The sequence below is a fragment of the Alexandromys fortis genome, unplaced genomic scaffold (genome assembly GCF_014885135.2).
Source record: "Alexandromys fortis isolate MF-2015 unplaced genomic scaffold, M_Fortis_MF-2015_v1.1 scaffold_82, whole genome shotgun sequence".
Classification (NCBI taxonomy): domain Eukaryota; kingdom Metazoa; phylum Chordata; class Mammalia; order Rodentia; family Cricetidae; genus Alexandromys; species Alexandromys fortis.
The window spans coordinates 4,734,843-4,753,379 of NW_026067963.1; the positions used below are offsets into that span (position 1 = coordinate 4,734,843).

Sequence of the window (18,537 nt, forward strand, 5' to 3'; positions counted from 1 at the left end):
TATCAAACCACATTAGCCTGAAGAAATCCACAGGTTCTCATCTTCTGTGGAAACAAAAGCAGAACCTCTTTTTCAAAGTAACATATCCTTAGACTCAAATTTTGAAGTCAAGATACCTTTAAAATATAATGTAGGATTAGCTTAGCAGTCCCCAGAATCAAATGTTTCTCTGCAGTCAAAAAAAAAAAATTTCAAAGAAAACACAATAATATGCATAATCCAGATTCTCTGTGTATTTCCCATCTCTACGTGACTTAATTATTTAACTGTTACTTTTTCCTCAAATCTATCACTGTTTGTACTCTTTCTTCTCTCTCTCCTAAACCCATATACATTTATCCAACACTGTGACCCATTTTGAGGTCTTTTTTTTTTTGCGGGGGGGGGGGGTCTGAATCTGTCTTATTGTGTATCTGTAATTATTTTCTGACCAAGAGAGATTTTTGTTTTGTTTTTAAATGATAAGCAGGCGTGGCTCGGACTAACTCTGTAGCTTTGCCTGTTGGTTCTGCTCTGTCCAACATAATGGAGGTATGTTTACCGCCTCTGCAAGTCATGTTCACTGCCCCAGCTCCAGGGATGCCGTGGGTCTGTGTCACCATTCTGCAGCTTGTAGCACTCTGCTTACAAACCCCATTTAAATGCTCTATAGCAGTACTTCCTGAAAGAGCCAGAGCTGTGTTGCCAACACAAACCAGGAAGTCATCTCTTAAAGAAGCCATGCAGTTTTTGCTACTAATGCTGAGTCAGGAAGCCTTCTCTTAAAGGAGCTACACCTCTGCTCACTGCCGGCAAACAGAGCTTATCTGAAAAAAAAAAATCCAGCTACAAAGAAGCTGCACTTTGTCCTGTTCTTTGTGGGTCTAGAAGCTGTTAAGGCCAACCTAAGCTACCTAGCATGAGACTGTGCCTCCAAAACATTATTTTTGTAAGTAGTTTGTAAACAATAGGCTATGTATCAGCTGGCATTTAGTCTTTTCTGTCTACATTATAGGTATTTCAAGCCATTAGAAATTTGATAAAAGCAATGAAAGGCTTATGAACTGTTAAAAGTGTAAGGGCAGTAAGGAAAGATTGACTAGCAAGTGGGTAGACGTGGTAGGTCTGAGAGGGAGTGTGACAGAAAGCAAGCAAGCATACCACACTTGACAGAAACTGAGGTTGCGGGTGGGTATGGCTCAGGGGTTGAGTACTTGCCTAGCATGTGTGAAGCCCTGAATTTGATTGCCAGCACAGCAGTCCCTGTCCCCCTAAAGTACGTGAAGATACAGCTTTAGGAAATGAGTTCTCCAGGTCATGTGTGTGTTTCTCTCTTTTTATAATTCCATTGGCTTACATATAGCATTTTTCTTTAAGAAGGTAGGCACATTACTTCATCTTTGGAGATTATTTTTCCTCCTCCTTTTTCTTTTAAAATTTTCTAGACAGGGTTTCTCTGTAGCTTTGGAACTGTCCTGGAACTAGCTCTTGTAGACCAGGCTGGCCTTGAACTCACAGAGATCCTCCTGCCTCTGCCTGGATTAAAGGATGTACCCAGATACAGGCATTTGACTTGATGTTATGTACTTTTGCATACGTATAAGACTTAACATTTTCAAATGCTATTTTAAAAATTGATTTATTTATTTGAGACAAGTTCTTGTGTAGCCCAGGTTGGCCTTGAATTTGCCATATAACTAAGGCTGGCCCTGGATTCCTGTCTCCTGTTTTCTCCTGATTATTAGAAATACAAGTATGTGATGTTATCCTTAGCCTTTTATTTTTTATATAGGATTTTTATTTTATTTTGTTTTATTTTGAGACACGTTCTCACTATGTAGCAGTTGGCTGCCCTAGAGCTTGCTATGTAGACCAGGATGGCTTAGAACTCAAAGAAATCCACATGCCTCTACCTCCTGAATGCTGAGATTAATGATAATGTGTCTCCATGCTAGGCTATGTAAGAATTTTTAAAATTGCTGTGGTTTAACCTGTGTTCTCCCTGCCAGTCTCATTCCAGAGTATATATGGGAAAGGCTTATGGTTCTCTCCACATAAAAACATCTATGTTTTCGGCTTTGTTGGCAATACAGTCTGTTTCTGTGTCATCAGGTATCTGTAGGAAATAAAATACTGCATTAGTAACACACGTATGTGTGTCATCTGTACAAGTATTCTAGTGGCAAGGTTAGAATTTGAAGCAAAGTATATGACAATAAATGAAATATTCATATAAGATGGTTATGTGACTTGGTTGAATTTAATGGGCAGGGCTCCAGGAGTTGCCGTAGAGGCCATTTCTATTGGCCAAGCCCAAGGATTGCCATATAACCATACACTCTTCAAGCTCTTTATTGGGCTCTGCTAATAAGCTTTCTGAATAACAAAATACTTGAGAAAATCCCCTTAAAAAGAGTAAAAGTCTCATTTTGACTCTGAAAGAGGTTTCAGGTCATGGCTCCTGGGTTCTGAGCTAAAGCCTGTGGTAGCATAGCGCACATCATGGGAGGGGTGTGTAGTGGAGGAGACCTTTTTATTCCTGGTGGCCAACAAGTGTAGAGAGCCCCTTGGGAGATGACTCAGTGGTAAAGTGCTTGCCATCACAGCATGAAGACCCGAAGTTCTCTCATTAGGCCCCACCCCCTATAGGCTCTTTGACTTTTCAGTAGCACCATGGGCTGAGGATAAACACCTTTAATACATAGGCCTTTGCAGGACATTCGAGATTTAACCACAGCATGAGCCTAATTTGCTGACAAGTGTGCTGGTTTTGGTTCTTTGTACAATCCAGAATCACTATTCAGTCTTACTATGCCCCATAGCCTCAGTGAGTGGGTGCAAACCTATGAATATTTGTGAATACAATGTAAATTGACATTAACATCTCCAGACTCAAACTGCTGCTCCTTCCTCCTTGTTAGGATGAGGCACAGTAGAAGACTCAGATGAGCATAGTAAGTCCTGACTCAAGTCTAGCTCACAGTAGGTTTCTGTTTTTACCTGGGAGGCATTTAATCGGTTCCTAGATGTGTAGTTTGATATACATACATGGTACTGGCAGAAGCCTTTAGATGGCTTTAATAGGGAAAGTCAAGGTAAAACATAAAACTGTGCCTTCTCTGTTCTGCAGAGTGCAGCTGTCCCTGTAGTCTGAGTTTAACATGTTCATTGGGTGTAGATTTGGTTTTCTATCCACAGCCAGTACTGCTTTCTGAGGATTTACAGTTTTTGATCCACCATTGTGGGATCTTGAGTATTATACTGTTTCTTGCCAGGAGTTCTACTTTATACTGAGGCAATGAGTCTCAGTTTATGAATCTTTTGATCCAACTCACTGCTTCTATCCACAATCCTCTGATATAGAAGTTAAAATTTTGTCTCTTAAAGATCAGCTGAAAATCAGGCTTGGTAACACACATCTGTAATCCAGCACTCAAAGGCAGAAGCAGGTGGCGAATTTGAAGAAATCCTGGGTTAAGCAGCAAGGCTTTCTCAAAACAGAAAAAAAAAAAACAACAAAAAACAAAACACACACACATAATTTCTTTTGAGGTGTCTGATTGAAGGCAATTTTCTACAAGAGTTGATAGCATCCTTCAGTATCTTTTTATATCTTGAATGTGACCTTAATATGGATGACTATTGGGTGTCCTGAGCAGATACAATACATGGATCCTTGAACACAGGGATCAGAGTAGGTGCTCTCACTTGGTAACTTTAGGCTATGTGAGTTTAGAGGTCGTGTTCCTATCAGGGGAAATCCCACTATGGGACAGACACAGTGAGGGCTTCTTTAGGACATGCCTGCTATCTAGTCACATGGGGCTCCTTGTGCTGAAAGGTTACTAGGGAAGCAAAGGAGTCACCATGCTAGCAGGAGTATCTGACTTTTTCTTCGTCATCATGAGGGGTTCAGGGAAGAATATGCCTGGCACTCAAGGGGGCCACTGGAATGTCTCCTGGTGCTCCCAAACCCATTGCTGTGCTAATCATACAAGTGTAGCAGCCACAGCCTGCAAAGGCTGTGGAATCAGGCATTAGGGCTTTCAGAGATAAGGGTTTGGGTAAACATAATAGCAAGTTGCCATGCCAGCAGCTGTTGGCAGAGGATGAGGGAACTCTAGAGTGGGATGATGCCAGCAATGGCCAGGAAATGAACTGCAGCATCGAGGCTGTAGATTTTCCTCTCTTGAAAAAGTTTCCCGTGGAAAAAGGAAAGACTTCTTAATGAGCTGTCCTAGCTATAAAGAGATCCTTTTCTAAGAGACAAGTATTTTTTGGATAGTTTAATTTGAATAAGCCACTCATTTTTGTACAGCATTTTATGATTGATTTGTAGAATCCATATATAGTCTGAATAATTGAAGTACTATGGAAAAATTGCCTTGCCTTTGTGGCAAGGCCTCCACTAGTATTGTACCCACCCTTTCACATAGAAGCTAAATTTGTATAAAATGGAAATTATCAGTCTTTTTTATATGATTTAAAAATTTTAAGTTACCTTTAGGAAGTTCCTACCCCAGTGTCATAATTATGTCTTCCAATAATCTCATAAAAATTTAAAGTTTTCTCTCTTATCTATTTGTTCACATGAAATTTATTTTTTGTATGCAGATATTTCCCCTCATCTAGAAAGCCAATGGTGTCTCAAGCATTTAGTGAGAAGTATTCCTTTGCATATTGGTTATAATGCTATGTCATTCCTATGTCAAAATCTTCGATATGCATGAGTCTTTGTTTGTGTGTGTTTGTTACACAGTCTCATATAGCCCAGGTTATCCTGGAGTTCACCATATGACCTTATGTCGTCCAGGTTGGTGCTGAACTCACAATCTTCCTGTCTCAGCCTTCCATGTGATGGGATTATAGGCATGAGCCATCTTGCCACACTTTTCTTATGCTTTTTAAACTTCTTTGGTGTGTGCTGATATTTTGGTGGTAAATGGATCCATGCACATCTTCCTGGATTGTCAATTTTACCTAAGGAAAAAATTTAATAATTGATACCTATTTGAAGGTGTTTTCCAATTTAAAAAAAAAGGACCATTATAGAGACAAGTAAAGTTTTCTTTTTTTTAACAAGTAAAGTTTTCATGATTTTTTTTAAAGATAAAGTATTATATTTTGTAGAAAGGTTGACCTGAGGGAAGTTTGAGGAAACATTTGAGGCTTGTCTTCAGTCTTTTTGCATGTACATTCTCCTAGTTTTTCAGAGTATCATTGGAAAAGACTATGACTACCTTACAGGAACTTTCTTTTTTCTTTTTTGTTAAAATATTGTTTTTATTGTTGTATTTCTAAATTGAGAGCATAATGGCTCTTATTTTTGCTGTGCTTTATGCTTTGTAATTTGATTTTGTCTTTTTTTTTTTTTTTTTTTATGAAGCTGAGGACCGAACCCAGGGCCTTGCGCTTGCTAGGCAAGCGCTCTACCACTGAGCTAAATCCCCAACCCCTGCTTTGTAATTTGAAATGTCAGTATTTTGTGCTTTAAGGCCATTAGATTTCTCAAGACCCAGCTCAAATTAGCCTATTTCTTCTGGATACTTTTATATTTATGATTCTTGCTACTAGTGTGCCTTTGAACTCTGGTCCCAATTGGTTCCTTGAGTGATTGTTGTCATAGTTAATGTTCTCTGAGAGCATAGTAAGTACCTGGTGCGTTTCTGAACCTGTAACTTATGGAAAACTTACAGTTGAGTTAGCATGGCAGAGGTAAGGTTGCCTGGGTGCAGGGTAATCAAAAGATACCCCTGCTGCAAGCTAATATAGAGCAGGACCCTATCTCAAAACCTGCCTTCTACTGGCCCGCAGCTCTGGTAGTCCTTTCCAGATGTTTTCCTTCTTTGTTAAAAATGAGCTTTTCTTTATTTCCTCCTGAATTTGAGATCTTTTTGTCTCAACTTCTTGAGTGCTAGGTTACATTTGACACCATAAACCCCTCCCTCCCTCCCTCCCTCCCTCCCTCCCTCCCTCCCTCCCTCCCTCCCTCCCTCCCCCCCATCTGTCTTCTTTTTTTAAAGGATCTTGATACGTTTCTAAACTTAAACTCCTGAGCTAGTGATCCTCCTGCATCGGCCTCCAAAGCAGAAGAGACTATAAGCACATGCCTCCACCTCTGTCTGTAAAATTTTAAGATGAAAACAAAATTCAGAACTGGTCATAGTAAATCATGTCTAATAATCCCAGGAACTGGGTGGGAGGCTGAGGCAAGAGGATTGCCATGAGGTCAGCCTGGACTACATAATGAATTCAAGACTAGCCTAGACTAGAGAGTGAGACACTTGTCTTAAAAACCTCCCACATAAAATGAATAAATATAAATAAATTACAACCATTTTAAAATGAAGAATTCAGTGCAATTTATATATTTATGTATTGTGCACATATCACCTTTCTAACTCTAAAACATTTTTAGCACCACCGAAAGAAACCCTTATCTGTTAAGCAGTTAGTTTTTAACCCCATTTCTAGTAACTACCAGCCTGATTTCTTGCCTATTCTATTTCTCGCACAAAGCAGGATTGTGTAATATGTGGCCTTTTGTAAATTCTTACTCCTTTCACTTGGCATATGTTTTCTCAGGTTCTTTCTCTGCTTGAATGATTCAATTGTGTTTACATACCACAATTTGTTCTTCTGTTCATCTGTTGGCAGACATTTGGGTTCTGTCTTCCTTTTGGTTGTTGTGAACACTGCTGTTTGTGAACATGCTTGCACATGCATTTGTTTGAGCACCTGTTTTGGGGTTTATAATCAGGAGCAGAATTGCTTGGTCATGTAATAAATCCTATTCATCTTGAGGAACCACAAGCTCTTTCCCATAACAGGTGAACTCATTTACATCTGCACTGGTAATGTTCAAGGGATTGGATTTCTCTATGTTCTTGCTGACACTTGTACTTTTTAAAATTATAGTTATCCTTGTACGAATAAAATGATGTTACAGTTAAATTTGCTTTTTTCTCTAATGACTAATCATGGGCATTTTTTTATGTACCTTTGGTGGTTTGTCTTTTTGGATTTGGGGGTTTTTATGATCTTTTTGTTCCTGATCTGTAGGGTTTCTTCATATGTTCTGAACAGCAGACCTTTACCTTTGCCCTTTGCATTTGTAGATTGTCATTTTACTTCTGAGTAATATCCTCTACTGCACAAATTCTCTCTCTCTCTCTCTCTCTCTCTCTCTCTCTCTCTCTCTCTCTCTCTCTCTCTCTTTTTCTTTTTGAGATGAAGTTTCTGTGTAGTCCCACCCGTCTTGGAACTTGTTCTGTAGACCAGGCTGTCCTCTACCTCAGAGAACTGCCTACTGATGCTGGCATTAAAGTGGTGTGCCACCACACCTAGCTCCTGTGCAAATACTTAAAAAAAAAGAAGACTTAAAAGAATGTATGTGTGTCATGTGTATAGGTGGCTGCAGAGGCCAGGGGATTACTTCAGATCTCCTGGAACTGTAGTTTTGGTGTGTGAGATAGCTGATCTGAGTGCCAGGAACTGATTTCCAGTCCTCTCGAAGAGCAGCACGTGCTCCTATTGCTGAGTCATCTCTCCAACCCCTGCTGTACCAATTCTTAAAAGTTTGATAAAATTCAGATGGTCTCTCTTTTTCTTTTGTTGCTGTGTTTGGTGCCTTGGGGAAGAATCTCTGATCACAGCCATTGGCTTACCTTCTGTGTTTTGCTAGTGTTCAGTTTAGCTGTTTTATTTCTGTTATTAATATGTTTTAAGTGAATGTTTTTTACATGGTCTACTCAGTCACTTGCATGTGGGTTTAGTTTTGGTTTTAAAAGTAATTAATATAAAATAATCCAATACAAAATAAGGTACAGACCTAAACAGATAACTCTTAACAGACAAATCTCAACTGGCTGAAAGATACCTAAGAAAGTGCTCAACATCCTTAGCCATCAGAGACATGCAAATCAAAACAGCTCTGAGATTCCATCTTTTACCTGTCAGAATGGCCAAGATCAAAAATACTAATGACAGCTTATTCTGGAGAGGATGTGAGGTAAAGGGAACACTCCTCCATTGCTGGTGAGAGTGCAAGCTGGTACAGCCCCTTAGATATCAGTGTGGTGGTTTCTCAGAAAATTAGGAAACAATCTTCCTCAAGACCCAGCAATACCACTTTTGGGCATGTACCCAAAGGATGCTCAGTTGTACCACAAGGACTACAAGGACATGTTTCAGCTATGTTCATAGCAGCATTGTTTGTCATAGTCAGAACCTGGAGACAACCTAAATGCCCCTCAACCAAAGAATGGATAAGGAAAATGTGGTACATTTACACAATGGAGTACTACACAGCAGAAAAAAAAACCAATGACACCTTGAAATTTGTGGGCAAATGGGTGGATCTAAAAAACATCATATTGAGTGAGGTTACCCAGACCCAGAAAGACAAATATCATATGTACTCACTCGTAAGTGGCTTCTAGGTATAAAGCTAAGAAAAGCCAGCCTACAATTCACAATCCCAGAGAACCCAGACATCAATGAGGACATACATGGATCTAAACTATATGGGACATAGAAAAAGACAAGATCTCCTGAGTAAATTTGGAGCATTGGGGTTATGGGAGAGAGTAGAAGGGGAAAGGGGAGTAGAGAAAAGTATATAGTGCTATCAAAGCAATAAAAAAAAAGAAAAAGTAATTAATACGTTTTGGGGGGGGTCAGAAACTGTTTTGCTTTTAGTATAACTGGCACAAGCAGGCATTTTCTCTGTGGTTTCTGTTTGGTAAAAGCTTGGGTTGACTAGGACTGGGAGCAGGAGAAGCTAGATGCTGCACTAATGAAGCCAAAGAAAGCCGGACCAGGAAGGGACTAACAGGCTGTTGACCAACAGAGCAGGTAGAAGGTTTTCAGGTAGGATTTTACTCTGCAAACCTGCTTATTATAGAAGCTCATTTAATATAAAGCTCTAGGCTTTCCTAGAGGTCACCATGTAGCCCCGGTAGGCAGGAGAGGTCACCATACTCCTGCCTCAGCCTCCCAAGTTCTAGAATTTACAGATGTGGGCTCCACCCCTGGCCTCAGTTTTTTTCATGAAATAAAATAAAATCTGACAATAAATGTCAGAGGGGAAGGGGAAGGGTGTCATCTTGGTCTTTAAAAAAATAAAGGAAAAATGTTAAGTATGTCTTCGGAAGTGTATATAATACTGACGATTTAGACCTTTTCAGCACCTTTTCTTGTGTTCTGTAAAATTTAAGATTTTGTTTGAAAGAATTCCCAGGATTATCATAGCACATGCTGCTGACCTGTTGGTTTTGCTGCCAGAAAATACAACTGGCAATTACCAACTTTTCTTACGTTCTTTTCATGTGTCTAGTTTTCATGTCTATAGTCTATAAATACATAGAAAAAGATGCGCCTACATAAACAAAATCAGCAGGTTGTTAGAAGCAAGATGTGGAGCAGAATGAATTAAAGCTTTGTTTTTTTCTGTATACCTCATGTTGTTTAAACATTAAGGGTATTTGATATTCTTTTTTCAGGTAAACTCAGAGAAAGAAAGTCTGGGAATGTAGTTCAGACAATGTGCTTAGCATGCTCAGAGCCCTGGTTTCAGTCCTGAGCCCCCAAATAAATTAAGTAAATAAGCAAATAGATAGATTAAAATAAAAAAAAATAGGGTAAGAAAATTCTAAAGTCGCTTGTTGGGACTGGAGAGATGTTTTAGTGGTCAAAATCATGCAGTAGACTTGGGTTCAGTTCCCAGCCATATAGTATTTCAGAACTGGTCATGACTGCATTTTCAGGAGATCCAGCACCTTCTTCTGACTTCCATAGACATCATGCATGACTGCTGCACATCCATTCATGTGGGCAAAGCCAGCGCATCTCAGAAAAAGTAGTTTTTTTCTGCGCTTTCCTGAAAGAGACAGAAGAGTGCAGGAATTGAACCTAGGGTCCTATTTATCCTAATCACACATTTTAACATTCAACTACCCCACAGCAATTCTGTTTCGATTATTTTGGTTTTAAAGCAGTGTAGCTGTAGCAGGAGGCGGCTCTTTTGTTCCCAGACGCCCATACCCAAATTATCACACAGAAACTATATTAATTACAATATTGTTTGGCCTACTAGCTCAGGCTTCTTATTAACTAACTCTTAGATCTTAAATTAACCCATTTCTATTATCCTGTGTATCATCACAAGGTTGTGGCCTACCGGTAAGGTTTTGGTGGTGGTGTCTTTCTTCAGCAGCTACATGGTGTCTCTTTGACTTCATCTACTTTCTCTCTATATCTCTGTTTGGATATCCCTCCTGGCTTTATTCTTTAAAGCCATTTGTGGTTTGAGTAAAAATGGCCCCTAAGCTCTTAGATCTGAATGCTTGGTCACCAGGGAGTGGCACTATTTGAAAGGATTAGGAGGATAACCTTGTTGAAGGAATGTGTCACTGGGATAGGCTTTTGAAAAAAGCCCGTGCCAAACCCTGACTCTCCTTCTTCCTCAAAAGATCAGGTTGTAGCTCTCAGCGACTTCTCCAGCACCATTTCTGCTTGTGCGCATCGTGCTTCCTAGTGATAATGGACTAGACCTTTGAAACTGTAAGCAGGCCTCAATTCAATGCCTGCCCGCCCGCCCTCCCTTCCTTCCTCCCTCTCTCCCTCCCTCCCTTCTTTTCTTTCTAGTCTTCTTGAGACAGGGTCTTGTCTGTAGCCCTGGCTGGCTTGGAGCTATCTATAATGCTAGTCTTGAACAATGGTCTTTCTGCCTCGATACACTAGAATTATAGGCATGTGTCATCGCACTTAGTATTTGAAAATTCTTATACCCTTTTTCACTTTTCTGATTCCATTTATCACTGACGTCAAATACTTACTTGGAAAAATGAAGAAGGACACTTAAAAGAAATCCCACACTAGCTCAGAATTGAGAAATAGATGGTTATTTATTTAGGGGTAGACTCCCAAATCAGAATCCTCTGCTGAAATGGAGATCAGAAACCGAAATCTGCAACCTGAACAGAGAGGCTGGACAAAGAGGCTGGACACATTCTCTACATCAGCATATCAAGTATAAGAGGCCATGCCCCAGTGGGCGGATAACCACTGGCTGTAAGACTTCCTACAGCCGAAAATGTTTTGCTCTTATTTGTAAGGATTTCTCTTTCTTGTTGGGTGTGATGGCTGTGGTGCACACCTTTTGTCCTCATACTTGGAAGGCAGAGTCACTATGAGTTTAAGGCCAGCCTGGTCTACACAGAGAGTCAGCCAGGTATACACAATGAGACTGTCTAAAAAAAAAAAAAATCTCTTTCTCTCCTGTTATTTCATTTTTTTTCATAATATTTACTTATTACCTGCAGTCAAGCAATGTGAGATTCAAGTTTTCTTACAAAAAATATGACTGACCTCAAATTTGTTAAATAGCTAAGGATGACATTGTGTTTCTGGTCCTGTCTTGACTTCCTGTGTGCTGGGATTTATAGGATGCACTGCCACAGATAGTTGAGATTCATACTTAAACACTATATCTGTTTGTTTCTTATGTATACAAAACCCAAACATGGTTTTATGTAATGTTTTTAGTAATTTAGTATATGAAATAGTTTTATGATGTGGAATTTTCTGCTCAGTGTCAAGGCAACATTATAACATTTCAGTTTTCTGAACATTTTAGTCTGTGTGTGTGTGTGTATTTTGGCCAGAGACCAGTGGTGGGTGTCTTCTTCAATTGTTTTTTACCTTATGTTTTGAAACGAGGTCTCTCACTGAATCTGGGGCTCACAGGATGTCTAGGCCGTTTTGCTAGTGAGTGTCAAAGAATCCGCCTTGGTTTCAGCCTCCTCAGTACTTGACTACAGTAGCATGCCACCATACCCCACCTGTATGTGGGCACCGGAAGTCCAAACCTGTGCCCTCATGCTTACACAGTGAGCACCTTATGACTGAGCCATCTCTCCAGTCCTGTTTTGGGGTTCTGGTTTGGGATGCTCAGCTTATTATAAAGAGACTTGACAGTGCATTGGGAAGATTTTCCCTCCCCATTTCCTGTTCTCCTCCCCTGAATCTTAGTCCTCTCAATTTAGTCACCTTTGACATTTCTATAACTAGTATCTCTTCAGTTATCTGTGTCTGAAAAGGAATTGCCAAATAAAGGTTATATTCCGAAGTTTTATTTTTTGTAAAATTATAAGTAGCCATGAAATTTTTATCTCCCATCTTCAGTCTTTCCCTGATAGGCAGATTGTTTAAGCTTGTAGATTTGAAGACTACCTTAAATGCTGTGTTTTCTGTCATTTAAAATTTATTTACTTTTGAGAATTTCATACATTGAGTACCTTGTTTGCATCATTTCATCCCTTCCTCTCCCCGCTCTAATTCTTCCTGTCTCCATCAACTCCCTTCCACACTCCTGACCACTTCTTGCTTTACAACTATTGCTATAATGCTACATGTGCTTCTTTACAGGTGTGAGAGTTGTGTGGATTTACTGTTCGTGAGAGGAGCTGGGAACTGTCCTGAGTGTGGCACTCCACTGAGAAAGAGCAACTTCAGGGTGCAGCTCTTTGAAGATCCCACTGTTGACAAGGAGGTTGAGATTCGGAAAAAAGTGCTGAAGATGTAAGTGTTATTTACTGCTGAGGGTCTGGCCAGCAAAGACAGCTTGGACAGTTATCTCAGTAGTCATCATCGTTATCTGCTCATATCGGCTTGGACGAATTGGCAAATAACAAAGTAGTTATAAAAATCAGCTATACACTTACTTTACAAAATTTGTTAAGTTTATGGTAACTATACCATCTACCCTTTGTTAAAGAACTGTCTTCATGAATTTGCATGTCATCCTGGTGCAGGGGCCATGCTAATTTTCTATGTGTTGTTCCAGTTTTAGTATTTGTGCTGCTGAAATGAGCACGAGAACTTTCTTGGTGTTTTCACAGTTTATTCATTTGCTATTATTTAATTAGCAAATACCTGTGTTATATGTATTAGCAGTAATTAAAATATGGTGTGTAAGAGCTGTCAACCTTGTTCTCATGAGGCTTACTAGTAAAATAGTGTAGGATATTAAGGGGATAGAAAATAAAGTAGTGAACACCAGATTTACTGTAAGGACTCGTGAGAACATTTAAGTTTCAATTTGAAGCTCATTTAGAGACACTAAAATATTAGCTGTACTTTATTTTGGCATGCATGTGGCTACATTTTTATGATTTGTTAGTAGTTTTGAGTTTCATTTATTTGCCCCCTTTGTTATAGGTATTTTATTATTTTTAAATTAATACGTTTTCTTAAGGTTTTGTTTTGTTTTTGGTGTTGGAGGATTGAATGTAATGCCTTGGGTACTCTAAGCATGGACTCTACCTCTGAGCCACAAAGCTAAATTGTGATAGACTCCCCCGCCCCTGCATGGTTTCTCTGCATATCCCAGGCTGTTCTGACACTGGCTCTGTGGACCAGGCTAGCCTCAAATTCAGAGATCCGCCTGCCTCTGCCTTCCCACGTGCCTGGGATTAAAGGTGTGTATCACCACCACCTGGCTTATTTTTATATTGTCTGTCTGTGAGTGTTTGTGTGTGCACATCTGCATGCTGGTGCTCTGGGAGCTAGAGCTGTCGCGTTGGATCCACACAAAGCTGGAGTTACAAGCAGTGGTAAACCTCAGACGTGGGTGCTGGGAACTGAACTCAGGGCTTCAGAGGATTTCAGATTTGTTTTTCTTTCTTTTTTTCAAGTTATTAGTTTATTTTCAATCTTATCTAGTATAAGAATTCAAGAGTTTAATCTTCCTCTTAAACATTCTTTATATCTGTTAAAAGAGTGAATTCAGCATCCTTGTTTCTTAAGTAGTCGGTGTTTTACTATAAAGGAAGGAGCAGCAAATCCAGATCCACAGTACAGGGTCCTCATAGCCAGTAGTCACCACTGTTTCCCACTGAAAGTGGCAAATTCTTCCTCATAGTGCCCGCAACAGACCACAGAGATGGTGGGCCTCAGATGCTCTGGCTAGCATTTTGCTGCTGGAAGTTCTGCAAGGGCATAGAGAAGGAAGGTGGACGAAAGGGCTGTAACACTTCCATTTCCTTTTCTTGTGACCTGGCTATCCTGAGCACAGCATGGCTCCTAACCGCTGACCCACCTCTCCAGCCCCTCTCAGTTATTGTGTTGGGGGCGTACATTTTACTAATGGCTTAGTGACATCTTCCTAGATGCTGAATCGATTATACTTTATCAGTCACCAGCTGATCTTTACTTGTGCTACTTCAAGGAGTCACCTTTTGTTATTCACAGGTACATTACAATATCTATATATTTTGTGACATGCTTTTTTTAAAGGTTACTATTTGTCATGAAAAACCATCGAGTCTTTTTTTTTCATTTGAGCTTTGGTTTTCTGGACTTAATGACTATAATAAATAAATAAATAATAAAATTTTAATTTCTAACTTAAGTTCATTTCACATCCCTGAAGCACCTCATTAAATCTCTTTCCTTAAGTTCTTTAAGAAGTATCCTGTGATAGCATTCTCTCCTGATGCTACATCGTCTTTGTAATCCTAAGAATTTTCAGAACAGTGTTTCTGGGTTGCATGCATAGCTCGGTGGTAGAACACATGCTTATCTTGAACAAAAATCAACCTTCCACACCCCAGAAAAACAAAACAAGACCAAAGTCAGCCCAACAAACCTCCCCTCTCTCAAAACCAGCTTGCGTTCTCAGTCTAGTATAAACCAGCATCAAGGAAACCGGGTTTCACACAGTACACCATTGCTGTCTCTGTACCATGTATGAGTTAAGTAGGAATGAGCAAGCTGCTTATATAAGATGGTCTTCAATCATATGTAATACTTGAATTTTTTTCTCTGTAGATATAATAAAAGAGAAGAAGATTTTCCTAGTCTAAGAGAGTATAATGATTTCCTGGAAGAAGTGGAGGAAATTGGTATGTTTAAATTTGATGTGCTAGTCTTTGGATAGTGTGCTGACGACCTTTTAGATGCCTAGACAGTATCTCGCACAAAAGACTCTTGATGGTTTTGTTCTGGTAGCCCATATTTATAGGTTTCTTTCCTTTACAATTGAATCACATATGTCAAATTTAAATCATACAAATTAATGGGTATTCTTAAGTAATTTTGTCTTAGAGGAATTATTATAGAGGGAATAGCTTTTAGCTGGGGAGAAGGGTGTGTCCACATTACCAGCTCTACCAAAGCAGTTTTAGCAAAAGGGAATACTTTGACTTACTTTGTAGGATTTCTGTTAACTTTGTCTGCAATAACAAAAGATAAGAATGTTTTTACTGTTTATGCTTCTGTGGAATAGTAGGTTGGGAAGACTTTGCAGTAGCATTTTTTAGTCAGTGTTTTCCAGGCAGACAGAATGATCTGAGAACTCCTTTTTTCTTTCTTCCTTTCTTTCTTCCTTCCTTCCTTCCTTCCTTCCTTCCTTCCTTCCTTCCTTCCTTCCTTCCTTCCTTTCTTTCTTTCTTTCTTTCTTTCTTTCTTTTTCTTTAAACAGAACTTGCCTCAAGTTTATTTGTAAAAACAGCATAAGGTCCTGATCATCTGCAAATACTGTATAGATTTTCACACCAGTCCATCTGTCTTCACATTGGCAGACTGAGATCTTTTTTATGGGGCCTTCACAGGGGCCTGGGCACCTTTGGGAACCTGAGCTGCAGCTGAGGCCTCTGCCTTGGCTTGAACCTTGGGCTTTGTTTTTTGGAGCCCACGACCCCTGGCCATGTAGCTTCTAATTCGCTTCCCAAGCTTGGGGTAAGCAATGAAAGCAAGATGGGTGAGTTTGCAGTTGGGGCCCTTTGGCATCTTGGGCTTCACCACCTGGGGCTTCACCAGGGTCTTGATGGCCTCCGCACGGGCCCTCATGGCCTTTGCATTATTTGCCTGCATCTTCTTCAGGCCTTTCATGTTGTGCTTCTTGGCAAAGCACATGTTCCTCAGGAACTTGGGGTCGACCCCCTTGAGAGATTCGTATCTTTGTGACCGGGGTTTCTTGATGCTATTTCTGTGCCATTTCCGGGACTGGTTGTGTGTGGTGTGGTTCTTGGACTTGGCCATGGCTGGACTGTAATCGGTGGCTCCCGAACCCGAGAACTCCTTTTCAATGTGGTTAGTCATAAGGTGTTTTCCTCCCAAAAGAGTGTTGTGTCTCCTAGCTTCTCTCACTTCCAGTGCTGGTTAGGGATTAAGCCTTGTTTCTGTTTTGCTAAAGAGAATTTCAGAACTATTAAAAGGTATGGGAGTTTTGATATATTAATTAAAAATTAAGATTTTTTTTTAAAGTTGTGATAATTGAAGCTGTTGAGATGACTCAGCTTGCTACCACACCTGAAGACTTGAGTTCCATTCTGGGACCCACAAAGTGGAAGGAGAGAACCAACTCTCCAAGTTGTTTGACCACTACACATGTGCACTAAATAAACCAATGTAAAGCACACATTAAACAAGTTACTATAAAACAAAAAGTTACTGTATTTATTACAAAGTGCAGATTTGGAAATGATAAAAGGGTATAGCCTATGAAACAGTGAGGATCAAATAGTCATCTTATTCTCCCAGTTCACAACTTTGTTATTAAAATAGAATAAAAAAATCATCAGGTTTTTATATGTGACAAATTAAAAAATTCAAATTATTTAGGTATTAATATTACAATTTTTCAAAATTTCCTTCTGGGAAAGTCTAGATATCTCTTTCCTATCAGGATTTTTCTATAGTGTCTATGGTATTTGCTATGCCATAGTAGAAGCATGTGCAGAACATAATCTAAATTTTTTTCTGATGTATTTTAGTAGCTTAGCACTGTTGCCTTTTCATTCTCAGTGCACTCATGTGCTTTGTGTGTATTAGCAACCTGAGTAGTGTGGGCTTGACTAGGAAGATGGTAGAATGTATTGATGCAAAGGGGCACCTTAGGGACAGACCAGGAAGATACTCAGGTATAGAACAAGCAGGAGGCTTTCCGCCACAAGAAATGGTTTACATACATCCTAAAGTTGTCATGATTAGTCAGGACTCTGGTGATACAAAGCAGGTAAAAGAGGGCAAGTTGAAAACACTGTTACAGTTCTAGCCAAGTATTCTAGGTAGCTAAAGAAAACTGAAGGACAAAGAAACTGCGGACCAGGTTTAAGGGCTGAAACAGCAAGGGGACCTTGATTTTTCATGGCGTTCTGGTTGAGCCTATTTATGTATCTCTTTTTCTGTGATATGAACTAATGTGAGGGAGTGAGCAACCTGGGGCCCACAGGGTCATGGTGCTAGTAATGGGACAGAGTAAGCTTGGATTTTGTGACTATACAACATGTATATTTTCTTCCTTTTCTTTGAGATGAAGTTTCTCTGTGTGGCCTTGGATGTTCTGATAACTGTTTTGTAGGTCAGGTTGGTTTTGAGCTTGCAAAGTCGTCCTGCCTCTGCTTCCCAGAGTCTGAGATTCCAGGCATGCGCCATCACCCCTGACCTGTAATACCTTCCCTTTTTCTGTGTGTGTGTGTGTGTGTGCATGTGGAGGCTAGAGTCAATGTTGGATGTCTTCTGTCATTGTCCACTTTCTTTCTTGAGACAGGGTCCCTTGCTGAATGTGGAGCTCACCTATTGGCTAGATTGGCTGGTGAACAAGCCCCCAGGATTTTTCCTGTCTCTGAATGCCCGTACTGGGATTACAAGGTCTATGCTGCTGTGCCTTGGGTTCTGTGTGATTGCGGGGATCCAAACTCAGGTTCTTGTGCTCAAACAGCAAGCACTTCACCCAGTGAGCCACCATCTTACCCCATAATAATTCGTCAGATATGAGCCTTTAGACCAGTGCATTTGATTTGAAAAGATTGTGTCATTATATATATATTTAATGAGGCTATATCTGTAAAGTATATAGACACTCTGAACCAATGTCTAGTTAATTGTCTCATTGGAGCAGCTGACATTTCCTTGTCCTTCCATAGACTGTGCTGACTCAAGCCAAAGCATAATGATGCATAGTAAATGCTTCCCATTAAAAGATGTCCTCAAGTCCATCTCTGCTCTGCTCTCTAGTTCAGTTATGCACCATGAATTATTTGCACCAGTGATCAAGCTTTCTTACATCAATTGTGCTTATTATTTTATGCAGTTTAGACTGATACTGTATAAGTCTGGGAAACTGGGTGCTTTTTCTTCCTTTAAAAAAGTGGAAACAGCACTGTAGATGGTAGTTATAATTTATATAAGAAAGAAGCTGAACTCCTATTAAAAACTAGGCATTAGCATATTACTCAGTTGATACACTATATCCAAGATAACTTATGAAAGATAGAGTTTAATTGAGCTTATAGTTCCAGAGGGTCAGAGTCCATGATGGTGGAGTAAAGGCATGGAGGGAGGAGCTGAAGTCAAGACTTAGGTCTTGAGTTACAAACAGGAGATAAAGAATACCCTGGAGTGGCCGGGCGATGGTGGCGCACGCCTTTAATCCCAGCACTCGGGAGGCAGAGGCAGGCGGATCTCTGTGAGTTCGAGACCAGCCTGGTCTACAGAGCTAGTTCTAGGACAGGCTCCAAACCCACAGAGAAACCCTGTCTCGAAAAACCAAAA

At 40.0% G+C, this 18,537-nt stretch overlaps 2 protein-coding genes and 1 non-coding gene across 4 annotated transcripts in view; 1 reads left to right on the forward strand and 2 right to left on the reverse strand.

Annotated features, from left to right (window-relative positions):
- Mnat1 (MNAT1 component of CDK activating kinase) overlaps positions 1-18,537 on the forward strand; it is a 120,275-nt gene that overhangs the window by 22,301 nt on the left and 79,437 nt on the right. For both annotated transcript variants that reach the window (XM_050153691.1, XM_050153689.1), the window contains exons 2-3: positions 12,409-12,561; positions 14,812-14,885. In XM_050153691.1, the coding sequence (XP_050009648.1) occupies positions 12,409-12,561; positions 14,812-14,885 (227 nt within the window). The remainder of the gene's footprint in view (positions 1-12,408; positions 12,562-14,811; positions 14,886-18,537) is intronic.
- On the reverse strand, positions 12,754-12,856 carry LOC126508468 (U6 spliceosomal RNA). The gene has a single exon (XR_007593835.1). It is a non-coding gene; the product is annotated as a U6 spliceosomal RNA (small nuclear RNA).
- On the reverse strand, positions 15,533-16,025 carry LOC126508449 (60S ribosomal protein L29-like). The gene has a single exon (XM_050153692.1). The coding sequence runs from the start codon at positions 16,021-16,023 to the stop codon at positions 15,577-15,579; it is 447 nt and encodes a 148-aa protein (XP_050009649.1). The 5' UTR covers positions 16,024-16,025; the 3' UTR covers positions 15,533-15,576.